The sequence below is a fragment of the Brachyhypopomus gauderio genome, chromosome 18, assembly GCF_052324685.1.
Source record: "Brachyhypopomus gauderio isolate BG-103 chromosome 18, BGAUD_0.2, whole genome shotgun sequence".
Taxonomy (NCBI): Eukaryota; Metazoa; Chordata; class Actinopteri; order Gymnotiformes; family Hypopomidae; genus Brachyhypopomus; species Brachyhypopomus gauderio.
In genome coordinates, this window is record NC_135228.1 from 10,670,117 (window position 1) to 10,685,128 (window position 15,012).

At 48.0% G+C, this 15,012-nt stretch overlaps 2 protein-coding genes across 2 annotated transcripts; one reads left to right on the plus strand and one right to left on the minus strand.

The window, feature by feature from the left end:
• The first annotated feature begins 279 nt into the window (after positions 1 to 279).
• Positions 280 to 8,997, plus strand: irs4a (insulin receptor substrate 4a). Its single transcript, XM_076980851.1, has 2 exons — positions 280 to 3,781; positions 5,900 to 8,997. Exons 1-2 carry the CDS (start codon positions 580 to 582, stop codon positions 5,902 to 5,904), a joined length of 3,207 nt encoding a protein of 1,068 aa, XP_076836966.1. The 5' UTR covers positions 280 to 579; the 3' UTR covers positions 5,905 to 8,997.
• A 986-nt stretch (positions 8,998 to 9,983) lies between these two features.
• Positions 9,984 to 14,961, minus strand: atg4a (autophagy related 4A, cysteine peptidase). The gene is made up of 13 exons (XM_076979485.1): positions 14,819 to 14,961; positions 14,187 to 14,294; positions 13,868 to 13,939; positions 13,585 to 13,683; positions 13,186 to 13,287; positions 12,766 to 12,838; positions 12,519 to 12,598; positions 12,172 to 12,413; positions 11,838 to 11,916; positions 11,462 to 11,607; positions 11,015 to 11,071; positions 10,795 to 10,906; positions 9,984 to 10,369 (listed from the first exon to the last, which is right to left on the minus strand). Exons 1-13 carry the CDS (start codon positions 14,826 to 14,828, stop codon positions 10,305 to 10,307), a joined length of 1,245 nt encoding a protein of 414 aa, XP_076835600.1. The 5' UTR covers positions 14,829 to 14,961; the 3' UTR covers positions 9,984 to 10,304.
• Between the last annotated feature and the right edge of the window lie 51 nt (positions 14,962 to 15,012).

Genomic DNA, 15,012 nt, shown 5'->3' on the forward strand with positions numbered 1-15,012 from the left:
TACATGATTAAGTGAAGCAGCGATTCGGTCGGCCGCTCATCCTTCGCCTTTTCTGTCTCCTTTTGGTGCCTCGTCCTTATTCTCATTACAAAGATATTTTTCCAAGCTCCACCTCTGTCTGTACACAGGGCTAGACGCTCCCGGATTGTCCAATAGCACGGAGGCGGCTGGTGGATCGACGAATCCGATTGGATCAGAGCGCCGTCAGTCATAACGCTCTCCGCCGTCTGGCCAGTCACGAGCCGCGGCGTTTCCCCCCCCGTTCACCCTGAACTGTGCGCTGACGTCGCGGTCACGTGATGTTTTCGCTGGGTTGTAGTGATGTGTAGCCACCATGAGTGAAGGGGGAGAAATAAAAGACTGATTATGGCAACCAACGATCACGGCGCGTCCGCTGAGACGCGACGCTTCGTCCTGCATTCCGCCACGAAGACACGGGACGTTACATCCAACGACGGTGAGGATTAACATGGACGTGTGAATCTTATCTGAAGCTATAATCCTGCAACCAAAAAAAGAAGAAAATGGGCCGTGCATCGGTGTAAGCGAGGTGAAGTGACCTTTAATCGCGTCGTCCCCATGGAAGATTTGACGGGTTTCCACAATAACGCCGTTATGTTGACGCTGGAGGCGCAGCCGCGTCGCGCCGTCACCAAAACCGCGGCGTCCGCGACCAACGGCGATGCCTCCGCCGGAGAGTCTCCTTCCTCCTCCTCCTCCTCCTCCTTCCCGATCAATAACAGCTGCCGCCTGCCCGTGCACCTAACGGCCTCCGCTCACCAGGCTCCCCCGCCGAGGAGGCATCAGGCTCCGTATCATTTCAGAGTGCATCACCTTCTCCCGGAGGAGAGCGGCCAGGACGCGGCGGCGAGGAGGAACCTCCCCGCGCTCCAGTACAAGGTGCACGACTCCGCCTTCTGCCGCGTCCTCAGCGCCGACACCACCGCCGCCGCCCTCGCCGCCGCCGCCGTCTGCTCGGGCGGCGCCGACAGGGACGTGTGGAGGTGCGGCTATCTCCGAAAGCAGAAACACGGCCACAAGAGGTTTTTCGTCTTGAGGGGCCCCAGCAACCTCGGGCCTAGTCGTTTGGAGTACTACGACAGTGAGAAGAAATTCCGAAATGCACTCAAAGCTGCTGCGTCGGCTGCCGGCGTGGTGTGCCCACCTAAAAGGGTGATTTACCTGTCACAGTGTTTCACAGTCAACAAGAGGGCTGATGCTAAGAACAAATACCTCATTGCTCTTTATACTAAAGATGAGTACTTTGCTATGGTGGCAGACAGCGAACAGGAGCAGGAGGACTGGTACTTGGCCCTCACTGAACTAATGACCGAGGGCAAAAAGGGGCAGCTGGATACCGATGAATTAGACGACGGTTATGGGACGATTTCACCGGGAACCATTTTCAAGGAGGTGTGGCAGGTGAATGTAAAACCCAAAGGTTTGGGGCAGACCAAGAATTTAATGGGGGTGTACCGTCTGTGCCTTTCCGCCAAGACAATTCACCTGGTGAAGCTGAATTCGGAGACCCCCGCTGTGAACCTGCCATTAATGAATATTCGCCGCTGTGGCCATTCGGAGAGCTTCTTCTTCATCGAGGTGGGACGCTCTTCTTCCATCGGGCCGGGTGAGATCTGGGTGCAAGTGGAGGACTCCGTGGTGGCACAGAACATGCACGAGACAATTCTGGACACCATGAAGGCGCTGAAGGCGTTTCCAGACTTTAGGCCGCGGAGCAAAAGCCAGTCGTCGGGGACCAACCCCGTGCCCTTCATCACGACACGCCGGCCCTTCGGCAACCTGCCGCCCAGCCAGACGGGCCTGCAGCGACCCTCCAGGACCGACTCGGCCACGGGCACCCCTCCCGCGGGGAAGGGTAAGGGAGGGCGGGGCCAGCGCTACCGCACCTCCAGCGAGGGGGAGGGCACCTCGGACCGCCCCCTCAGCTCGGGCACGGGCAGCCTGGTGCACCTGAACACCCCCTGCCTGAACGTGGGCCGCGAGGAGAGCGGCGGCTGCTGCGCCCATGGCTCCGCCCACCACACACGCTCCGCCTCCCTCCCCGTCTCGCACTTCCTGTCCGCCACCAGCCCCATCAGCGTCTCCAGCAGCAGCGGCCACGGCTCGGCCTCCGACACGCACACGCGCCCCTCCAGCTCCTCCATCTGCGGCTCGCCCAGCGACGGAGGCTTCAACTCCTCCGACGAGTTCTGCCCCAGCCCGTGCGACTTTAGGTATTTCCGAGCGAGCAGCAGCACCCCCGAGTCGCACGGCGACACCCCGCCCGTCAGGGAGGAGTACAGACTAGTGGACTACATGGCCATGGACTGGCACAAAGACTCACAGGGTGCACCCAGGACTTTTGAGGAGGAGAGCAGTTACATGGAAAGGACGTTCCTCAAGCTCACACATTCCTCCAAGCCAAAGCCAGGCAACGGTTTAGGCGTTATGCAGCAGAAAGCGACGCAGACCTCATCTTCATTAGATGAATCGAGCCCCGTGGAGTCGAAACGCTACCCGCTCTGCTCTTGTCTCCTTAAAGCAGGCTATAAGTCTTACTCAGAGTTACATCACCCAACCAGGCCTCCCTCGCTCAACTCTGACGGTCAAAAGAAACTGCCTAAGGATGAAGGCTACATGCCCATGATGTACTGTGTGCTCCCCGCTCTTCATGCAGACTACACCCCTATGCAACCCAGAGCAAATCACCCAGCCACCCTGGACGTTCATCCTTGTTCTTCGCAACAGGTGGACACGCACGGGTACATGGTGATGCTGCCCGCCGACAGCCCCTCGCCGGCAGCGAGCGGCCAGCCGGAGTACGACGACTACATGGACATGTCCCGGACGGCCGCCGCCGAACTCCACGCCCAGGCCTCGCCCGAAGGCCGCAAGTCGCGCGGCTCTTACTTCTCGCTGCCGCGTTCCTACAAAGCGCCGTCTCGCGAGAAATGCGAGCAGAGGGAATACATCGCCATGTCCCCGGCCGACCCGCCCAGCCCGCCCAGCCCGGGGGAGTACATCCACGTGGACTTCGGTGAGCGCCATCCTCTGGCTGCGTCCTCGCCGTCGGCTGAGGACACGCCCCCCGCGGCGAACACCCAGCCCTGTTACCAGCTGTGCTGCTCATCACCAGAACACGCCTACTTGGGCCTGAACGTGGACGGCCTCCTGAAGGACCGCCCGCCGCGCCACTCCCTCGTGGCTCCGTGGAACCCTCCGAATTACGCGCGGCCCTTGGCGTGCGCGTACGGCCAGGCTCGGACCGAGTTCGACCCCGAGAAGGTCCGCGGCGGGTGCGGAGGATCCGAAAGCCCCTTGACGACGATGCGGCACCTCTGCGTCTCGGAGAGGCCGCCCAGTCCTCCGACGGAGCCCAGGGTGGTTCGGGCGGACCCGCAGGGCCGCAGGAGACACAGTTCGGAGACCTTCGGGTCTTCGCCCGGCGCCACTGCCGACGGCTGCGGGGTCAGAGCCCCCGCCAACCTCGCGGACGCCGGCAGGTGGCAGAACTCCGCCTCTTTCGACAGCGTGTGGTCACACGGAGAAGATCAAGGACCTCCTGACCCCGTTGTCCTCCCTGCTAACTGTGCCACTGGAGACACCCACCGGAACACTCCATCCAGCTACCTCAACTACATCGCTCTGGACCTGAGGGACGTCCCCAGGATCACCCGCAACGCCCCCCCTCCGCACCCAGCTCACGGGACCCACCAAGAGAGTGAGGCCTATGCCGGCATCGATTTCTCCATGTCAGGAGGACACACCACTGCCTCAAAAGGTTGGTTGTATTTCTGCCTCCCGTTATGCTACAAGTTTAGTGACGACTAACCTCACAAACTTGTTGCTTTCGTAGTTTCCTCATTAATTGACTTTTTCACATGGCAGCTCATGTAAATGAGTAGTTGTGAAGTGATTAATCAACGTTCGTGCAATACATACTGTATTCTAGAGCACTTTTACTGTCTAATGTCTTTGTCTACTCATTTCAGCTGTAACTGCGTGGTACACCTACATGTGTCTTTTGAAATGCTTTTTGTTGATGCGAAATGACTGTGATTACAGTATCTTAAGCAGAGTTCAAAGGAGACGGGGGCTTTCTGCGATGAATAACTCTTACTGTCATGCAGTGAAACACCAAAACGAAGGACACAGTCCTGTTTGTCTAAAGGGACACAGTCCTGTTATGCTAAGTCAAGTTTTTTTGCTTGTTGACAAACTACAATGACTTCTAGTTTTTGTTTGACACCATAACTTTGCACATGTTGGATATATAAACATATATTTATATTTTTTGACACTTTACACAAATCTGTCCAGCAGACATATGGATTTGTGAGTCCACATTAAAGACAAACACATGCAGTTGGCATATAGTATTGTTGTTTTCCTGTCCAGAGGTCCTTAGATGAACAATAAGGCTGAATTGTGCATGTGGTTTTGTGGTTATGCTTTATATCAAGTGTCTTTTACACACACACACTCACACTCATATACTCATCTGTGTGTGTACGAACATCCCCCAGGTCTTCTTCCTTTGCAGCTATTCGTTTGCATTACACTTCCATTACATTTAATGAGCAGGCCTGTGGTCCTCATCCCTGCACATTAAGAGCAAATTAGCTCATTTTCACTACTCATCTTGTTTTCTGGGTGTGTGTGCATATATATATATATGTGTGTGTGTGTGTATTTGAATTCCATAACATACACACGCATCCCATGATGCATACAAATGCTCTTTCTAGGATTGTGATATCTGATGTCACACCATGCAACACTGAGGTGTGCATTTCCATCCGCCTTGTTAAGAATGCTCCATGCCACATATACACACTGCAAAATAGTTGAAGCGTTTATAAACCAGCACTTAATGACTGGGGTGATGTGTACGGAGGTCTGGAGGGTGGGGAGGACATTAGCATGAACTTCCACACGCAGACCGCACCACGCCAACGGGCAGCAGGTCTTTATTTCAGGCCGCAGTGTTAGTAGTTACAAGCGTCAAAGCCTTGAAAGGGGACCATGGCATACGGTACTGGTCCAACACACCAGGCCTTCATCCTCTCGTCCGGGCAGAGGCCAACGGCTCCGGGAATAAAGGCATCCGTCTATAACGTGCCTTGCCATCAACAGTGTCACATTAACATGGTGATATTTGGGGAGGGGGGGTGATGTTGTGCACATGTGCTTGTTGGAGACCAGCTGTAATCCGAGGGATTGAGAGCCTTATCGAGTTTCTGAATCGCCTTGTTGCTGCTGTCTCGCTCCGTTAAGTGGGGGTTCAAAACGTTGTTTGCATCTTTACTGCTTTATTAAAACAAAAAGAAAAAAAAAACGAAAGATGAAGTAAAAGTATTGACTCATGAAAGATGTCTAGTGTGTTCCTGTGCCCTGCCATTCTTTCACCATCATCATCATCACCATCATCATCACCATCATCATCATCATCTATTTAATATATTCACTTTTCACACAGCTTTATAAAAGTATCACATAGTTTGGATATGTGAGGCAACTGTGCACATATACTGACATACGAGCAGCTGCCTTTCTGTGTAGTTACCAGTGATGTACCAGTAAAGACTGAATAGCACACAGCATGTAGAGGTGTAGATATAAGGGACTGGGTCAAGTGTAAAGTGGACAAGTGTAAAGTGAGAACTTTCAGTATTTTAATTACATGAAATTGTGAGTGAGAGAACTTTTTTGGCAAATTTTTTTAGTCAGGTTTCCTTTCCCCTTACGCATTAGAACCCTCGAGTCTCCATTGAAGCCTGCGGGCGGTTTAAAAGCAAATTCTCCTCACGAGCCGCAAAACGCATGTTTTGCCTCGGATGCTCTTTGCCAGCCCTGTGGACGTATTGACCCTGTCTTCTCCTGTCTCCCTCGCTCTCAGAGTGAGCCGATCGAATGCAGGGTGGGAATCAGGACACGGGGACTCCAGTGAACTCTGGAATGCAGAAGAGGAAGCAGCTGCCTCCTCATCCTCCTCCTCCTCCTCCTCAGACCTCCGTCTACAAAGACTGCGAAACTGCACAACCTCTTTTGCTCTGTATCTCCTACATAACTGCCTCAAACCGGTTCCATGGTTCGTTTTGTTTTCTTCTTTTTTTTTTCTATGTTAAAAAAAACAAAACTCATTTGTTTTGTTATTGTTTATGTGAGTGGCTGCACTGGGTTTAATTCTAAGTCAGAACTGTGAGCTCCAACCAGACATACAGCATTTGTGCGTCTCCCTTTGTGGTTCTGTTCATCACTCTAGTCCTTATTTACAACCCATCGGTTTCTTCCTCACAAAATCTGCAAGAGTTTTGTAAATAGGAGGAGCTTGTATATCAAATTACATTTGTAAAATGTGCCAACTACTTGGTAGTCCCCCCCCCCACACACACTCACATATAAGCTATATCCCTTGTTTATTCATATTGATTTCTATTTGTATGAAGGGTGCGTTTTTTTCAGGGAGCATTTAGTTGCTTGCAGATCCTGCACATTGTAAAGAGGTTTAAGCTGACCACACGGACCACCTCTGTAAACACTACACTTAAGGTCATTTTTACTGTACATCTTCAAACTACGGACAGCAGGGGGTGGGGGGGTTACCGCGGAGGGTCAGGCTTCTCCAGCCCTGCGTTGCGCACCCTGACGCTGCTGCTAAAGGCAAACTCTCATACCCACAATGCCGCACAAGGTCACTGAGGAAGTCATTCAAGACTCTCATGTCAGTATTTGACGGGGGTAAAAACACGCCTGTAATTCGTTATTTATTTATTTATTTATTTTATTTATTTTGTCTGCCTTAGAAGCTCACGTGCGTCAGCTGGGGCAGTAAACGAGCTTGAATCTAGAATCGCAAACGGTGAAATGGTCGTGGTGGTGGGTTAAGCGTTGGACTGACCGACTGCTCGGGCGTGTGGCCCTCGGTGTGTCCAGTTTCTCAGGGGAGTAAGCAGCCCCAGCCTCGTGTCTGCTCCCAGTGTCCGCGAGTTGAACTTCCGCTGAGATGAGTGACGTGTACGATATGGAAAATCTCACTTAACCCCAACACTCAGAAGCAGACCTTTCTTAAGAAGCAGCTAGCACTTTGTGGACACTAGATAACAGTGTTTCTACTTCACGTGGCTGCTACCTCGTGTCCGTATGACTGACAATATATCTGGTATGGCGCAGTTAGTTTGTCTTCGTTGAAGACGCCCTAGGGGTGAGAAATCGGCTTAAAATTGCTGTAACAAGTCACAAAGTGGTACACTTGGTTACAATGTGGGAGCTTGTAGCAAAAAAAACAGAAACATCCATTGATACCTGTCAGCGCTGGCAGAGGAAAGGGAGGGTCAGAGGTCAACAGGGTTGTCTGCCAGCACTGGCTGTGCTAATAAAAACCCTCTGTAGCCAAGGGAAAACAAACTACCCAAGTACTGTGCCACTCGTAACACTAAGTCTGTTCTCTGGTCCAGGAGGCCATTAAAGCATTTTGTGGCAGGGTCGTCATTCCTTTGTGGCACCTGGGCTCGTGGTGCCGGTGTTCCCAAGTCGAGAACGCAAAAGAGACACAAAACATCTCATTCCACAGTCACGTGCAGCAGAGAAGTCCAGAACGCTTCATGTTCACTTAATCTGCAGCTGTGTTATTGCTTTTTATTTCCTTTTTCGTTGTTTCGTTTTGGGTCCGTTGGACGTGCAACGCAGACTAGAGTCATTTAGTCTATGACTGGACAAAAAGTGATGTTTGCTGAACTATGAGGTTACGTTCTCGCATATTCCACGTTGATTCTAAAACTCGTGCACCATGCCACATATAGCTGTACACCACACCGGTACTTTACACCACACCGGTACTGTACAACAAACATTCATGCTGTCTATTCTTTGCATGGTACATGCTGTAAGCTACTGTTCTACACAACACTCTGTTTTGTATGTTGGTTATTTATTAAGTTATTTAACATGTTTATTTATTGAATCAAATGCGGTGATGTTCACTGTATGTGGGACAGATTGTACAGAGCATTGCTGGTGATTGCAATTATATTAATATATATCTCGCAGAGAGGGAAAAAATTGTGTAAATACGACGTTACTAAGATCATGTGTTTTTCACATCTCTTTTTTATTTTATTTATTATTATTACTATTACTATTTTTTATGAAGAGTTTTAACCGTCCCTTTCTTGCCTGTACCTGAAAGCTTTATATGAAGAGATGTTGGGTAGAGGTTGTGGTTGAAAGCTGTGTAGTAAGAAGTGTTAGCTTTACAGTCGTAGTCCAGATGATGTTGGGGCAAAACTGTATGTCAGTGACTTCTCCATCCGTTTCTACGGCGGCTCCCTAGCGGCTGTTCACATTATTCCACTAGCTTTTGTGTCATACTATCGTGTCATGATATTGCGTTGCTTTAATGTATGTAATATGTGAAAAGCGGGAAAAGCAGTAGTATGCCGTTTCTTGGGACCCCCCAAATAACCACAGTGACAACCTGAAATTAATCAAGCTTGTGTTTTTGTATCTTGGGCTCTCTTGTGGAGCTTAGAGTTCGGGATGCTTGTATTGTTTGGAACTGTGCCGAGTTTATTTGCCTTTTTTATTTCGGTTACTGAAAGGAAGAGGGGCGATGAAGCAGAGGAATCTGATTTAGGCAGTGTGCGTGTTGACGGCTTGCAGTTCGTTGCTCCTGAGAATCCCAGTCAATACTCACATCTGCTGCTTAAAAGTTTGTGATTGGGCTGAACCATGCTGATAGTGCTGACTGAATCGGATCATTCGAAACACCGTCTTCCTTTGTAAATATTGTAATTTTTGATATCCCTTTCTCTCGTTGACCATGCCACACGGCACCCACTGTCCTTGATTTAAGAACGAGGGTGTCTGAGGATTTTACTTTATTTTATTTATGTATTTTTTGTCAGTTCCACATTTTTATATTTTATTTTTGGTGTATATTTATCAAATGGTTTTTGCTTGTCATAGAGCTATTGCAATAAAAAAAGTGCCAAGGTATTCTTGACTGTGACTCATGTTTGCGTGTTTGCTTATCAGATGTTTGTGATCCAGCATGATGCAACATTGCTCTAAGATGTGTTAAGACTAGATTCCCGACTAAACACGTCCAACACAAAATATCCCATTTTTTCTGTAGCAAGTTGTCAAGTGCTGCCATCTGGTGGACAAAGCCACGATCATGTTTCGAATCCAATTATGCAACAGCCTCCCACTGCAACAAACAAAGAGCCCCCGCCCCCTCTCTGTCAAAGAAAGGTCTGAAAACAAAGAAAGGGAGAGAGAAAAAATCTTGGCTTTGATCGTGTCTTTTGTACAGATTAACTGCAAACTACTTAAACGCCTTCACTTAATGTAAAACAAATGCCAATGCTTCATTCTTAAACCTTAAATCTTTTTCATTGGCAGCACTGGTTTTTCATGAAACTTCGCATTTTAAGTCCATCTGTCACAAACCTTATGCTCAAGATGAAATATTATATGCTAAGTATGCAAAATAAGTCAAAGTTTTTGGCCTTCAAGGCATAGAGCCACTCCTTTTTTCTTTTAAAAGATCATAAAATCAACACTAAAAAAGTAGAGAGGTGTTTAAATAATTTTTATTTTTAGGCATATTTACATAGATGTGCAAAGGGGGCAGGGGTGTCATTTAAACCTATCTGGTTACAGGGGTTGAAAAAAATTATCCTACTCAACCATACGACATAAATATGTCAGAGAGAGGCACTTTCCACAGATAAGGGTTTCGTAATATTCCTCACATAACACTGAATAAAAGCTCTCTGTAAATCAGCTGTCTTCTGTATTCAGGTAGTAGTTTGTGTGTTGAGACCACGTCTTCTACAGAACAATCGTTCCCATGACGCTTCTCCAGGTCAGCAGTAGGAGACGATGAGAAACGATACAGTAACGTTTATGCAAAGGTCTGAACTCCCGAGTTATATCAGATATTTAAAAAGTGCCTCAGAAGTGCATGTGAACGAGGCTAAAATCACACAAGAGTAGCTACAGTGATCCTTGGCTTTTGGTTTTTTTTTTTTTTTATGCCCCATATTCCAACGCGAGAAGCTCATTCATGCAGAGCGTCCATCTGGTTTTGCGGACCAGGACATCGTTCCTTGCTATTCCAGTCCTGCTTTATGATTACTGGTTGCTGGGGGGGTTTTTTTGTTGTTTTTTGCATGTTGGTAACTGTGTTGTGCTTGGTGTTGATCTGAGGCACTTGTGCAGCCTGGACCAGTGGAAAGCCAAAGCTCCACCCCCTCCTGATCTTTTATTGATTGCATCAAGCTGTGAAGGGGCGGAGCTCAGACATTCAGGATTTCAAACTCCTCCTCCGACTCGAACAGCTTGTCCGTGGACTCAATGAACTCTGAAAGAGGAAACAAAGCAGACAGAGGTGGATAAGGGCAAAAAAGACCCCTGCCATGCAGTCGACAATATAATATGTGATTATCTGCTCAGACTTGTTAATAACTATCAAGGAAATCTCAATTATTGAGAACGTAATCAACTTTTGATTTTAATTTAACAGCTACGTTTTACGACTTCGTACAGGAGACTAACGCTCCGTCAGTTAACCCAACTAATAGAATGCCAGTTCATAGCAGGTCAATATTTGCCTATCTGATATTATCTGCACTGGCTGCTGGTGATGTGTATGGTCAGTTGAGAAACATCTTTTATGTGATACCACTACAGTCACATAAAAAGCTCTGATACCGCCTCATTCTTTCACTCTCAAACTCGTAAACATCCAGGATGAAGCCCAAGATGTTGAGCTGGGCTCCAGGTCACCTGCGCCCGTGGTGTGCACCTCCGGCTTCGTCGGGGGCACGAACGGTGGCCAGTGGGGGGGGTGCTTCTCCACCAGCTCGAACAGACGCAGGTTACGCTTCTTCACCAGCTCCTAATGGGCGGGAAGCGTAGCCGGTTAACGAGACGTACCAGAGCGCGAGCACCGATTGGCCGCCCGGTCGGCGGCAGCACGACTGTTGGATGCTGGGATTGCGCCCACCTGCTGAACCAGACCGCACCAGCTGTCGAAGTCGTCTTCGCTCCGACAGAAGAAACCCTGTTGGCAGTAAAACACAAGAGCCCCGTTGGTAATGTTCAAACTGTTAGGATGCTCAAAAAAAAAAAAGAAGAGAAACGTTATGCAAAATGTTAAGCATTTTATTTATTCAATCTTATTTAATATGATTTTATTCCAGATGAGAAGAATATGCTGTAGGTGTGAGCTGAAGCTAAATTCTTACACATCAGCACTCATTCCCATAGTGACCTAGTCAGGAGTCAACACCCCTACCAATCAAATGTCATAACATCCAGTTCAGAGCTAGCGCTTCTTCTTAAATATGGTTGCCTCCCTTTGTCTACTGCCGGCTCATTGTAAAAAGCTACAGATCGGCCACGGGGCCACGAGCGATCGCCCGGGTGCTGCCGTCAGGCGTGGAGGCCTCACCAGCGCCACCGACGGCTCCAGGCTGGTGATCTTCATGCGGTGTGGGCTCCTCTGGCAGTGGTAGCTCTGGTCATCCACGGGGCTGCCCGTCTCCGAGTCCACAGCCACCTGGGTGGTGTGGGGATCCAGGTAGATCAGCTCGTCGTCTGGAGGTGCATGAGGGGACACGCCCACATTTGCGTAAGATTATAACATAATATATATTAACAAAAGTGTGTTTAGGTTGTATAGTGCACACCATGCTTAATGATGCAAAATCTAAATTCAGACAATATATAATGGATAATATAGTGTGGATCACTTGAGAAAGGGACTGTCAAGCAGGCTCTGATGTATCCAAAGTGTTACAGATATGACATCCTGTCAGGGCCCATACCTATAAATCCAATGAAGTAATATGCCAGATTAGGCTTTCCGCCTAGTACTCCACAAGACTGAGGCATCTTAAAACACTCCTGGAACAAATAAATAATCTGTGTTAGAGGATATACTGTACATTTCCTGTGATGAAATCTACACAAAGCATGCTGGGTTTCTAACGAGAGTCAACAATTATAACTGGGCCAAAATATCAAGAACCTGTGGTGCTTTGATCACAAAATCCAGCATTGTACAAATAATCTCCCTAATCCTAACATGGATTATATAATCCTTAATGGTATACCATGATCCGATATATAAAATTAGGGCATGTTTGAGTGTTTCGTTACTTTAAGGGCCTGGATGTACACAGGGTTGATGGTGTTGATGCCCATGCGGAGTGGTATCAGTAAGAGCAGGGGCCTCCATCCCAGAGCCCGCTGGGTGCAGGCGTGTGACTGAGAGAAGGGGCACGCCCCATGCCCCGCCTCCTCCGCCTGGCTCCGCCCTGACTGGGACCCATCAGAGGGCCTAGCCTCGCCCCAGCCGCAAGTGCCCGCCCTGGGCCGCGCTCCCTGCCGACACTGCTTCCCTGAGAGAGCAAGCAAGATGGGCAGAGGCTAAACAAAAAACACTGACTACACATACATTTTATAGTTTTTACCACAACAACAATGACAACAACAACAAGACTTACTGATGTCTTCAATCACTACTGTGTTGTCCATTGAAACATATACAGCTAAGGAATTCCAGTCATCAAACAGTGCAAGCTTCCTGGAAAAAGGTCACAGAACCTTAATTATTTTAACCTAGAATTTATATTAGATTTCTTAGTTTTAGCAATTTATTATAACTAATACTAGTGAGTCTCCAAAAGAGATTCCAAGTGAACCTCAACAAATTCTTTCATGACAGGAAGTATGGAATCTTTCGACTCTTACTTGAGTACTTGTGCCACCGTGTTTGGACCGTACCATTCTCCAACGGACTTCCCTTCCCCGACCCCCATCTGAGCTGCTCACACACACACACACACACACACACACACACACACACACACACACACACACACACACACACACACACACACACACGGATGCTGAACTAGCCTCTTCTTCACTCCAGAGAAAGCACTTATTAAACAGCACCACACACACTACTATGAAGTAGGCGAAAAAGGCCCATTTAAAGAGCTGCTTTTGTTTAACCTTGACCACACATACGAGTGAGTAAGGATTCTACTTACACACCTGCACATGTACATACAAACGTGCATATACACACCCACACAAACAAAAGACGCATTAAGACGCGCACCTAACGATGCGCACAGACGCACAAAAGACAAAAGTATCGGTTACCCATCTGGTGAATTGAATAACAGCTGTCTTTTCTGTCCAGAAAACAGTGCAGGATACGCTGGTACTCTGTTGGCCGAGGTCCCTCTACCTCCCACCGCCATTCTAAAGTGTTTCATGGAACAGCTTCACATTACACATAACAACTGCAGGGTGACACACCATCATCCATTCATCTACCACACTGCCCTGCTAACCGCTGAACGGTTTCCTTTTACAGCTACCAAAACACGGACTGAGCATTGCTAGTCTAACTAATACGACATCGTTTTTCGACCAGTGGAAAATAACCACTGGGCTTGTTGGCATGGTAGCATCTGCAAGGGGCTCTGAGCGGTCCTGATTGGAGGAGAGCTCCCCTCAGATCCACCTGTGCAGTCAGTCGTGCGCGTGTCGACCCACCTCGTCCCAGGTGCTGGAAGACCAGGGCTTGTGCTAATATCATCTGCCCACAGCGCAGCATGCATCCCCAGCCGGTGTCCGACGAAGGGCCCGTCCCTCCTACAGGCCAGAAAAATGGTTTCAGAACCCCCCTCAGATGCTTCTAACAGCACACAAAAACAGCCATAATATAGGAATAGGAATCAGGAATAACTGAGTACTGGCTCCACAACACACTCCACAACAATGTGAACGGATCACAAATCAGACATTGCTAACTCAGTGATTAACACACTTCACTGACCTATAGGAGAGAACTTTTTCCTGTATGTGAACCACAGCCTTGAGCGCACATCTGAAAGAAGGTTGGATTTTTCTGAAGAGAAACAGAACAATGAAGCAAGTCCATCAGATCAAGCAGAAAATAGCAGGAACAAAGGCATACTCACCAGAACTTCACTGTACTGGAATGACAGGTATGATTAGTTCTGCCCACATTTTCAGATTACATGTTTCCATATGGCAAGTGAAATGTCTGATATCACTTGATACCTAGACTTTATATACTACAGAATTACACGTTATGAATAACATGCTTCTGCAAGAATCTGAATCTCCGTTACCCGTTTTCACATTGTAAGATTCTCCTAAGATCCACACTGGTTCATCCGTGTCGGGCAAGTCTAGGAATTCAGAGAACACGTTGATCTGGTTTTCATACGTGGCCAAAACTGCAACAAAAGAAGGCTTACGTTAGGGTATCACAGAAGTTTTCTAAAGTAAATCTTAATACGAACATTTTTTATATATCATAGCTGCTGTTGTGTGTGTATGAAAACACACGGGCTTGTTGGTAAGGTCGGTACATAAGCGACTTATCTTTCACATAGCTAGCCAAGTAAACTAACTCATGTTAAATTCAGTTAGGCACGGAAACTGGACAGATGGCGATCTCAAATAATGTAAAAAAGACAGAACATGTTAACTGAATTCAAAGTCCACTGTAAAAAGTACTGTATCAGAACCCGTGTGGGACCTTAGTTTACATGATGCGTTCAAGCCACCGCGAAGGAACAATAAGAAAACTTGAAACTCAGTTAGCTACGAAATCCTTCCTGGAAAAGAGAGTGCACGGACCCCCTTGACGATTCAACTCTGAAACGCGTATAACTTTAGCTTTACAAACGTGTTACAAATACGTTCAATCGTCACTCTATATATTAATCGAGAGTTATTTTGTTTCTATATTTCTTACCTGCCTCCATCCTGGGCTGTCATCGGCGTTTGAAGTCAACGATATATATAACGCAAGGAATTGTGGGTAATGTGGTTCCCTTCCTTGATCTTGTTCAAATTCCTACCACTAATCCTAGACACCAAGGAGACTACATATCCCAGACATAAAGGGAAAAGCGCAGTAACGTTCGTCATCAAAACATTGCAAGGTAT

Bases quoted from the DNA above. Each gene is read 5' to 3' on its own strand.
- atg4a (XM_076979485.1), bottom strand. The intron at 13,940-14,186 runs GTAACGGAGATT...GTTTCTCTTCAG, and splicing joins ATCTTACAATGTGAAAACGG to AAAAATCCAACCTTCTTTCA. The intron at 12,414-12,518 runs GTAAGTCTTGTT...TTGCTCTCTCAG, and splicing joins AGTAGTGATTGAAGACATCA to GGAAGCAGTGTCGGCAGGGA.
- irs4a (XM_076980851.1), top strand. From the start codon at position 580: ATGGAAGATTTGACGGGTTTCCACAATAACGCCGTTATGTTGACGCTG.